At 49.9% G+C, this 10955-nt stretch overlaps 1 protein-coding gene and 1 pseudogene across 1 annotated transcript; one reads left to right on the forward strand and one right to left on the reverse strand.

Annotated features, from left to right (window-relative positions):
• Window positions 1–754: 754 nt before the first annotated feature.
• Window positions 755–1274, reverse strand: LOC142447125 (peptidyl-prolyl cis-trans isomerase H pseudogene; annotated as a pseudogene).
• A 7429-nt stretch (window positions 1275–8703) lies between these two features.
• PAQR9 (progestin and adipoQ receptor family member 9) lies at window positions 8704–9921 on the forward strand. The gene has a single exon (XM_075548825.1). The coding sequence runs from the start codon at window positions 8704–8706 to the stop codon at window positions 9814–9816; it is 1113 nt and encodes a 370-aa protein (XP_075404940.1). The 3' UTR covers window positions 9817–9921.
• Window positions 9922–10955: the final 1034 nt, after the last annotated feature.

Genomic DNA, 10955 nt, shown 5'->3' on the forward strand with positions numbered 1-10955 from the left:
TTCAACTGAGGTGCAAACATGGTGAGACAGAACCCTACACAGACACTGCTGAGCTGCAGCGTTGCCAAGTGATGTTATTAATAGGAGAGATTTGAGGAATTCTCTTTGATACAAAGTACTTTGTTAGAATTGACCTTTAAAATTCAAACCAATGCTTTGGAACTCTTTTCCTATCACAGCAGGCCATGCTAAAGGCTCTTTCTTTGTTGAATCAGTTGCTAGTCTACAAAATCAACATGCCTTCTTCCAGAGGCTTCGGCAGGGTGGTGTGTGGCACACATCCCTCATCCTTCCACTTTGTTTTGAAGATCCCCAAGGGACTAGTGCTCAAGTGCAGAAACTACTGCCCCGGTCATCAGTCACCATCAGTCATCAGTCACCGAGGTTCAGAGTCAACAGTCTTGTGTTGTCTATTTTGGGTTGAGTGTTCCTGGGTTGTGGAGGTCAGTTCATTAGAAGAAATGATGCCTGAGCAGGGTCAACACAAATATTCTGTGTTGATACCCAACTCTGGACTAAGGAAACATTTCAGAAATGTTTTCTAGTCACTCTACGAATGTTTATTTTATTTATTTCAAAACAAACAAACAAAAATATTTATTTACAGTTAAACACTTCAAAATTGAAAATCTGTGTCCTGGATTTGTGATACTTCCAGGGTCTCTTGTTCAAATTCAGGAGCAACAGGCAGGGAAGCCCATCCGGATGATTCTACCAAGAGCATCACCCAGGAGAAAAGGAGGCCTAATTCAGTTTACATCTCTCCACAGTGTGACCACACCAGAGACAGCTTGGGCTAATTGTCAGGGCCTGTGGGTGCACTCTCAATTTTTCTCATCGCTAGAAGGCCATCAAACACCATGTGCTTTCTACCAGCCAATCGCGTTTAGAACACCTGGTGAGGAATCGGCCGCCTTTGTCCTGGGACCACGGTTTGCCATGGAAAGCAGGCCTGGGGCTGAGTGTCAAGTTTAAATTTTTCACCTGAAAATGGTCGTCGATAAATACTGGTTAACTCCAGTACCATCTCCATTTGCAAAACCTCCACCCCAGATCACCAAATCCTTTACAACCATGTGGAAAGTGCTTCCTTTGTGTCCTACTAGAACCCCATCTTTTCTGAGTTCTCCTGTGCAGAATGGTCTAAAGTTCTCTGCTGTTTTAGGTACAAAGTCTACAAAGAGCTCGATCTTCACGTGACCAACTTCCCGGCCGCCTATGCTGACATCAAAAAGCACCACAGGGTTGACTGGGCTTGAATTTGCCATAGCCATGGCTCTGACCCACAAATATTTATGAAGTCCATTATGAAAGGGCCTGAGGACAGAGCACTGAGCAAAGCCCCTGCCCTCTTTTCATTATGGAGAAAGTAATGACTGATACATGTTACATACTCGAATGGCCGATCATGAAAGCATGAAGAAAATAAAGCAGGGTGAGGGGTTCGAGAGTGGCAAGAGCTACCATTTAAGACACAGAAGAGATAACAAAGAACTGGTAGCATGGATCAGAGACCTGACTGAAAAAAGAAGAATGTCTAGGAAAAATGCATTTGAGACAGAAGACCAAAATAGGGGGAAATTTTTTCCCAAACCCACAGCCAATGGGTCAAAGAAGGTGGTGGAAAAACAGCAAGTGCAAGGGACCTGGGGCAGTTGCCAGGCCATCAATGAATCAGGAAAAATACCCTTGTGCCTGAGTTTACCAGATGGTTAGCAGAACCTGGGCTGCCTTTTGGTAGTCCCAGTGGCCTATAGGTTTGGCATTGGCTGCTAACAGGAAAGTTAGTGGTTCAAATCCACCACCTACTCCATGGGAGAAAGATGAGGCTGTCTTCCATTATAAAGATTTATGGTATCGGAAGCCTTCTGTGTGATCACTGAGTCCGACTCTACCCAAGGACAGTAGGCTTTTGTTTTTGTTTTGCAGCTCCCTCAAGGAGCCAACTAAAATGTTGGCACTCAGCAGCCAACTACTACAATGTTGGCCGTTCAAACCTACAGCCACTCTACAGGAGAGGGTGTGGCTGGCCGCTTCCATAAAGCTGTACCTCTCCGGAGCATACAGGAGTTCTACTTTGCCTGTAAGTCAGTATGAGTTGGATTCAACTCATTGGCCTCGGGCCTGGTTTGGGGTTTGCTCCCTCAGCTGGGCCAACATGCTGGGAACAACAGCTTGTGCACAGCCTTCGGACGCCTCTCCCCTTGGAGTGGCACACAATGTGGACTTAGGGAAATCACAGGAAGGCTGCTGGAGGTGGAGACAAGGAAGGAGAGAATGAGGGAGAACAGTGACTAGCAACCGTGGCAGTAACTTAGAACCACAACCACCCCCATGGCTTCCTCGCTGGACCTTCTCCATCCACCCGTCGGGGACTAGTTTTCTGCCATCAGCCACGACGCTGAGGTAGAGTTCAAAACTACACTGGGCCTAATGGCAATACCATTCCATATAAGGCGGGCTATTTCCAAGCCTACTGCATACTTCAGTATGCAGTTTAAAATGTTTTACAAATATCTTGGTTTCATAACCCAGTATTATTTTAATTTTTTAATAATTTTATAAAAAAAGTGGAAGATGGCTGCTGCAGTCTGAAGCTGGATTACAGGTAGGGGTATAGCCTCAAGAGGAGTTCCAAATCCCACCTTTCTTCCCGTTTAATATCCACATCATTTAACTCAACTCACTTCAATGCTATGGCCTCAGTTCTGACTCATAGTGACCCTCTAGGGCAGGGTAGCACTGCTCTTGTGGGTTTCTGAGACTGTAGCTCTTGACAGGAGTAGAAAGTTTTCTTTCTTCCTCAGAGTGGCTGGTGATTTGGAACCGACGACCCTGCAGTTAGCCCCAACACATAACACGCTGAATCACTAGGGCCCCATGCTGTCTAACACAGGCCAAATAAGATAACTTTAGTATCATCAGGAAGCATCCAAAATGAAGGTGTGGCCATCCATTCAACTTAAAAAAAAAGTCCCATTTCTAACATCCAAATCTATTCGCTAATTAAATGTATTTTGGGCTCTGTCACGGTAGAGGGCAATCAGAGCACATGTACAGACGGGAACAGATGCCCCAGCACGACTGGCCTGAGCTAGACCACCATGTGTGGCCGCCTGTGGCTCTTGGTCGTAGGGTTTGCTGGCCAGATGGCTTCTAACCCTCAGCCTGGTCCTGACCTCTGTGGGAGGGAGTCAGGGACAGGGTGCAGTGGCGTCGAGCACACAGCTTAGAAGGGAACTCCACCCGTAATGGCATTTGAGGCAGCATTAAAAGACTCACTCCTGTTTTCAAAATGGCTGCATTAAGACATCGTGAACCCTCTTATGCTTCCTACAATGGAGAACAGAGATCTAGGGTGTGGCCAGTCCCATGGTACTAGCCTCTTGTGTGTTATTCATTTAAAGGAAGATACTCATTATAGTAAACAAACTTCCCTGCACGCCTAAGCAACGCCGAGCCCTCGCTTCCTAGTGCACATACACCATATTTGGCATTCTTTCTAACCAGATCCAACTGGTGACTATTTCAACAATCATGATGGAACTTTGGAATGAATGTGTTTTTCTCATTAATTGTGCCCATTTAATTATCGACAAAGTTTTCCGACAACAAAACCTAAAATAGAAGGAGGTTGCGTGAAGTAGTAAGTCCCTTAACTAACGGTGATCAAGGTTGTGCACACGATGACTTCCCAGGAGGCAGCACCCTTCTAAGGGAAGAAATAGAGGCTTTGGAATTAATAAGATTTGACTCTTGACCCTGCCACCCACCTGTATAACACTTGTCTGAAAATGGATATAGTGTATTTACCTTGCAGAGCGTGTTCTGAAAATAAGAGATAATATTTGTAAAGTACCTACCACAGTATTCATATAAAGATGATCCATAAATGAAAGCAGTCATCACAAATTGGCCCAGAAGTATAAATGACTTTAAGAATTAACCGACATTCCTATTCTAAGACTGATTCTCAAAATTCTAAGTTCTAACTCTCTAAAGGTTTACAAAGAAAATCTCCAACAGCCTATGTTGAAGGCCTGTGTGCTATTAAACAAAGCACTGTTTCATGGAAATTTTTCAATAAGAAAAATGAGTAGCAAGAACTTGTATGGCTGTTTCTAGGCTTAAAGGAACAAAGGTTTCCCAGAGGCCCTATGGAGAGCAATCAACAGCATCCTCGCCAAAGGGCAGCTCCGAATGAGGGTGATGCTAACGGCTACATAGGACGCCTTTTCAGGAGAACAACACGGATAATTTCCCGGAAGCAAAGACGCCTGGAAGAAATAACCCCAAAGGAGAGACCACCATCCTAGCTCAGGGAAGCCGTGGGAGGGGCTGAAGGGCCAAGTGCTTAGGCAGGTTTGGTCAGAGCTTGAGGACCTACCAGTGGGCGTATGGTGACAGCCCAACACCCTTCCTAGGGACCTGGGAGCCAGGAAGGGAAGTCCATCCTGACCCGGTCTCACACCCTTATCAAAGTGCTTTGACTCTGCCCAAATACTTTCTAAATTACCTCAATACATTCCATATTAAAACTCAAAACAAGAAAACTTCAGTGCCATCAGGTTGATGCTGACTCATCGTGACCCTCTAGGACAGGGTAGAACTGCGTCTGTGAGTTTCAAGATTGTAACTCTTTATGGGAGTAGAAAGCATTACCTGAAGTATATTGTAAAACCTACAAGAAGTACAGACATCTAAAGGATGAATAAACTAAGCATACCATGTAATGTTTTCTTTTTCATGCTAATCTGTATGCTATTGTTATACACTCATCCTGGAGACCGCAGGGAGAGACCAGATGACCTCACTGGGAGGAAGGGGGGGGGGGGTTGCTACCTTTTGTAACCTCTGGGGAGGAGCTGGGCAGAATCTGCTCATCTCCTACAGGGTTTCTTCAAACGAGAACCCTGCCACCAAGTAAGAGAACAGTAATAGTGTCAGGTAAGAAGTCAATCTCCACGGCTCCCTCTCCAGCTGCCACGTTTCCACTGACTTTAAGATTACACAAAGGTCCCCCGAGGTTACTTCTGACGTCACTGCCATCAGAGTTTGTCACCATTTGGAAGTTTAAAAAAACCAAAAACCTCACTGCCAGACTCTATTTTTTGGCAGTTACCTTATGTGACCCAGCCACAAGGTGAACAGTGCGACTTAGCAGGTGCTCTGTGGGGAAAAGATGAAGGCTTCTACTCCAGGAAAGATCTATAGTCTCTGAAACCCAAAAGGCCAGTTCTCCTCTGCCACATCAGAACCAACTCAGTGCCAGCGAGTTCAATGATTGATAACACCATGGCTATTTTCAGTTTGACCAAAAGGAAGCACGTTGTTTAAATTGTCTATGCTGAGGAAAGACTAGGAACCGTATGGAGTTTTCGTTCAGTGGAGCACTAGGCCCAATGTATTTGTTTGGTGAACTGGGTGTTTGTTTGTTTTTTGTTTTGTTTCGAAGTTGGGGGGGGGGATGGGAAGACACTAGGAAAAAATTTTCCTTCAAGGATAGCTATATTGTTAGAAAATATCTTATTTTTCTTTGGGCTTTATATACAATTGCTCCTATTACAAAATATCAAATTTGCCTTGGGAATGTTGTATGTGCCACACTTCTGGAGTGAGAAAGATACACCTGTAACTGGCCTCCGAGAACAACATCAGTGCAAGAGGGAAACAGCCATCTTTGTGGTCTTGGCTTCCCGGTGTAATAACAGGTGGCTTTTCTCTGTAAAGAACTTGGTCACTGGTCCCGGTTACCTTAGAGATGTCTTATCTCCCAGGGCACCTTCCAGGCAATGGCAGCTGGCCCACTGTTTATCTGTTTAGCCACAAAACCCTGTGGATGCCAGTCTGGTTCTCACTGACAAGAGGCCGTTAATTTACTGAAATTGAAAACAAACTACCAAACTGAGCCTGGGCACGATTAGGAAAGCACCTTTTTATATCTCAAGAAACATTAGAGACAAAAATTAACCCTACAAACTGGTAGTAATTAAAGCACAGTCATGCTTTATTTTCTAATGTAGGTCAATTTTGTGGTTAGCCTTAGTTCCTTTGGACTTGACCTGGTCAAGGTGCAAACAAGGACAGCTGTCTGGACTTGGCACCATAGAACTTTTCTGACCACTCCATGACCTCTGTTGCTCTCATGTCTCATGGTCAGGGGAAGGGAATGAATGAGAAATGCAGAAAGACTTACTGAATTATAAGAATGCCATGCCTTATTTCGATTTTACAAAAGACTTTTTTTTACTAAAACACACCTAATTTTATTAGACTCAGTATCACTGCTAAGGGAAAAACTGTAATTTCTCTAACTAGAGTGTTTGCATGTTTATTTACAGACAATTCTATAATTTTGTTTGAAGTGAACTTTCTATTGTATTTTTCCCAATTATGTAAGTGAGCTGATTATGGAACTAAAAGATTTATAGATGTGGTAATTACATAATTTAGCAGCTACAACTCAGTCTATGGATTAATAAAGAGAATATGAAAAATTCTTTAGTCTATCTAAGATTTAGGTGTATCATTCCTCGGCTGAATTTAGAAATGCTGGAGGAGTCTTAAACCCCTTTTATGAATTAGCACCCATCCTTATCCAGATGTGAAACAAATTAGATTTAATTTAAAAATGAGGCCATGGACAGTAAAAAACAAACTCTGCTGAAATAAATGTGCTACGTCACTACAACAAAATCTCAATTATTCAAAATTTACTCATCTGAAATGGGTGGTTGTTCAAGAAGACACAAAACTGAAATGTGCCTTTGGCCTAATTGTGTAAGAATTTGCTAAGTCGATTTCTAGTTGAAAACCTATTTCAGAGAAGGCAGGGACTTCTGAAGAGCTGGATTGTATGTAGCAGCCTTAAGTAATGCTGGACAGTTACCATGCAGTAACCCATCCTACTTATAAATAATTCCTATCCACAATTGACTTCCATCCTGAGCCTCCCGTCCTTCATCTGCTTGCAGGGCAGACAGTGGTGATAGAGGTGCCGCACTACCGGTTTAGTTTGAGGAACGCGGGGAGTTGAGAGTTTGGATCTAAGTATATGAACTCCAGAAGCAGCCTTGACTGCCTGAAGACTGTGCTTCTGCCACTGAAGGAGGAAACTGGAATTCCTCCAAGAGCTGGATCCTCCATTATTCCTCAAAGCTTCAAATGCACTAGCAAAGTGCCTGGCCCTAAGCATTAGCTCTTGTTACCCTGGCACTGTCTTGCAAGCCAGGGGTGTAAATTCACTTCAGCCAACCCCCAGGACACCCACAACCCTGTTCCACAAAGATTAAGGGTTTCTATCCACACCGCAGTTCCTGTCAACCATTTATTGACTCATCAGTCTGCCTCACTCCAGACCGCCAACAAACTACCGAGTATTTCTGGGTAATCATAAACCAAGACCAAATCAATCCCAGCGCCGACGCCAAATCAATTCTTTCAGCGCGGTTCCAGCTCACCACTTGCTGTCCCTATGAACTACTCGTGTCCGCACGCTTCAGTTCATGCCAGATGCATCTTCTCCCTGGAGTCCAGCCCTAGGACCAGTCCCTGGCACGGGCACGTCTCTGCCCGTCAGCCCCACTCACTGCACAAGGCGCTCGGAATCGCCTGGTCATCATCTGACTTTTCCCCCCATTAAATTGTGGAGCTCACGCAGCCCTCGTGGGGTGGTGGGATTCAAGATTTCCAGTGAGATTCCCAATTAAAGTCAAGAACTAGAGGGTGGGCCAGGCAGCCAGGGTAAGGGGAGCGATTGGGGGGGGAGGATGGTGACGCGCCTGAAGAAGGCTGCAAGGGTAAAGGAGATCGACTGGGCTTGGCGAGCGGGCGAGGAAAGAATGGGCACGCGCGTGTGTTGGGGGACGCAGTCCCAGGTATCAGACCATGTCACCGACAGGTCTCTAAGCCCCGAGTTCCGGGGTGCTCCCCACAACCCCCTCGGGAGATGACAGAGCGCGCATCTCCGCTCGGCGCCCGCCCCGCCCGCCCGCGGCTCCCCGCCCCCCGCGAACGCGGCTCCCCAGTGTCCTCTGGAACGCCAACGCGGCGGTGGAGCTTCGAACCCTCGCGGCGACCCTGGCCCTCGACGCGGGCGGCCGAGTCGCTGGCGCAGCCTTGGGTCCTCGCATCAATCATTAACGGGCCCGCTCCGGTCCGCGGAGGGGGATGGTACGAACTCGAGACTGGGGACAACGCTATCCCCGCCGCCGCGGCGAAACCCTAGCCGCGGAGGCCCCCGCCCGCGCCCGGCCCGCCCCCCAGCGCCCCCGCCCGCACGTCCCCGCCTCTCGCGCCGGGGGCGCCCGCCCCGCGCGATGCCCAGTCCCCGCCGCGCCGCCGCCGCCGCCGCAGTCCGCCGCTGCCGCAGCGCGGCCGGCCGCGAGCCGCGAGCCGCGAGCCGGGAGCCCGAAGCCCGGAGCCCGGAGCCCGGAGCCCGGAGCCCGGAGCCCGGAGCTCGGAGCCCGGAGCCCGGCGGGGGCGCCGCGGAGCCTCGGCGCCGCGCTTCGGCCGCAAGCCGCGGCTCACTCCTCTCTCCTTTTGCTTTTGCAGGAGCGGCTGCTCAGAGGCGCGAGTCTGCTCCTGAACCTGCAGGGACGCCCCCGGCGCGGCCACAAAGGCTCCGACGGCGGCCGGCGGGGGCGGGCGAGCGCGCCGGCGCCGGAGGTCGCCTGCCCGCGCCCTAGCAGCGCCCCGGGCCCCATGCCGCGGCGCCTGGCAGCGCGGGGCGCGGGCGCGCGGGGCCCGGCCGCGGGGGCCGCCGCCCGCGCCCCCGGCGCCGGGGCCGGGCCGCCCGCGCCCGCCAGGCCGCTGCTGCGCTGGGACGAGGTGCCCGACGACTTTGTGGAGTGCTTCATCCTGTCCGGGTACCGGCGGCTGCCGTGCACGGCGCAGGAGTGCCTGGCCTCGGTGCTGAAGCCCACCAACGAGACGCTCAACTTCTGGACGCACTTCATCCCGCTGCTGCTCTTCCTGAGCCGGTTCGGCCGCCTCTTCTTCCTGAGCGGCCAGGACGTGCCCTTCCACCACCCGTGGCTGCTGCCGCTGTGGTGCTACGCGTCGGGCGTGCTGCTGACCTTCGCCATGAGCTGCACGGCGCACGTGTTCAGCTGCCTGTCGCTGCGCCTGCGCGCCGCCTTCTTCTACCTGGACTACGCGTCCATCAGCTACTACGGCTTTGGCAGCACGGTGGCCTACTACTACTACCTGCTGCCAGGCCTGAGCCTGCTGGACGCCAGAGTCATGACCCCGTACGTGCAGCAGAGCCTGGGCTGGCACGTGGACTGCTCGCGCCTCATCGCCGCCTACCGCGCGCTCGTGCTGCCCGTGGCCTTCGTGCTGGCCGTGGCCTGCACCGTGGCCTGCTGCAAGAGCCGCACCGACTGGTGCGCCTACCCGTTCGCGCTGCGCACCTTCGTCTTCGTCATGCCGCTCAGCATGGCCTGCCCCATCATGCTGGAGAGCTGGCTCTTCGACCTGCGCCGCGAGAACCCCACGCTCTTCGTGCATTTCTACCGCCGCTACTTCTGGCTCGTCGTGGCCGCCTTCTTCAACGTGAGCAAGATCCCCGAGCGCATTCAGCCAGGCCTCTTCGACATCATCGGCCACAGCCACCAACTCTTCCACATCTTCACCTTCCTCAGCATCTACGACCAAGTGTACTACGTGGAAGAGGGCCTGCGGCAGTTCCTCAAGGCGCCGCCTGCCGCGCCCACCTTCTTGGGCACCGTGGGCTACATGCTGCTGCTGGTGATCTGCCTGGGCCTGGTCCTCAGGAAGTTTCTAAACGTCTCCGAGTTCTGCTGCAAGAAGTGAGCCCTCGGTCCCTGGAGGCTGCTGGTTGGCCCGTCTGTTGGTTTGGAATTACTGTTGTTGCTCTCGCTGATTTGTTTTTAAGTTTTGTTGTGTTTCCTTTGTTGTTCCTGGAGGGTGCTGCAAAACCATGGGGCGGGGGGGGGGCGGAAGGGGGAAGCCCAGCTTGCGGTCAGGGGATGCCAGGGCCCTCGGGGCTTTGGAAGAGGGAGACGGGGTCGTGCCCTAGGAAGAGGGCCACTGGTTCTTGTCCCTGGAAAGATCGCAGGTGGTGGTTTAGAGGGACTGTGACATCCAGGGATTTTCAAAGGCAGCGAATAAAATCGCAAAGAACTTCCAAGCAGTTTGCTTTTCCAATCGTCTCCTGTGCCCGCGTAATAACAAGTAGCCCCTGTGAGTCAGGTAGGTGGTACAGATGGTCAATAGACCGAATCCCCGCAGGACTTGCATTTCAGGGACGCGTGGATTGATCGAGAGAACTGAGCTGTGCAGAAGGGCACAGAGACACAAATCCGGGGCTTAATCAGCTCGAAAATGCATGGAATGTGAACAAAAGTTAATGACTTCAAAATATTTCTCAGATATTATTTAAATAGTAATATATACACGATGATTTGTCCTTATTTATACAAAGCCTGTGATATGCACTGAAATTTCTTTGTCTCCTAGTTTTGAATTTCGCAGTCCTTTTGCATTACGTACACTTGAACTGGACATCAGGGCAAAGCAGTTTGCGAATTCTCAACTAGTTTTTAAACAGTGTTTGCCGAAGGCCTGTGTGTGTCTTGAGACAACTGTGAATGACTGTACCTGAGGGATTCTGGTTAAGCTTGGTGAGGAGCTTGAGCGGCGTGCATAGACCGCAGATCCCTATTTCCTTTCATGTATTCCACAAAACCCACCCTGGCTTTTGATTTTGTTCTTTTCTTCTCTTCTTTTTAAAATTGCCACTGGAATAAATGTGCCTTTTGAAGCAATGCCCAAGTGACTGGTCCTCCAACACAATCTCTGGCATGGGGGAAGCAGCAGGACTGAGTTTTTCCTCCTTACTACAAATCCAAGTTTAACATCTCACCCAGGGAGAAAGGAAGATGACAGTGGCTGTAAGTTTTGGGTAGAGCTAGAAGTAACTTACTGGGACA

The sequence above is a fragment of the Tenrec ecaudatus genome, chromosome 4 (genome assembly GCF_050624435.1).
Source record: "Tenrec ecaudatus isolate mTenEca1 chromosome 4, mTenEca1.hap1, whole genome shotgun sequence".
NCBI classification, from domain to species: Eukaryota; Metazoa; Chordata; class Mammalia; order Afrosoricida; family Tenrecidae; genus Tenrec; species Tenrec ecaudatus.

Excerpts from the sequence above, each read along its gene's own strand:
- PAQR9 (XM_075548825.1), top strand. The coding sequence starts at position 8,704 with ATGCCGCGGCGCCTGGCAGCGCGGGGCGCGGGCGCGCGGGGCCCGGCC.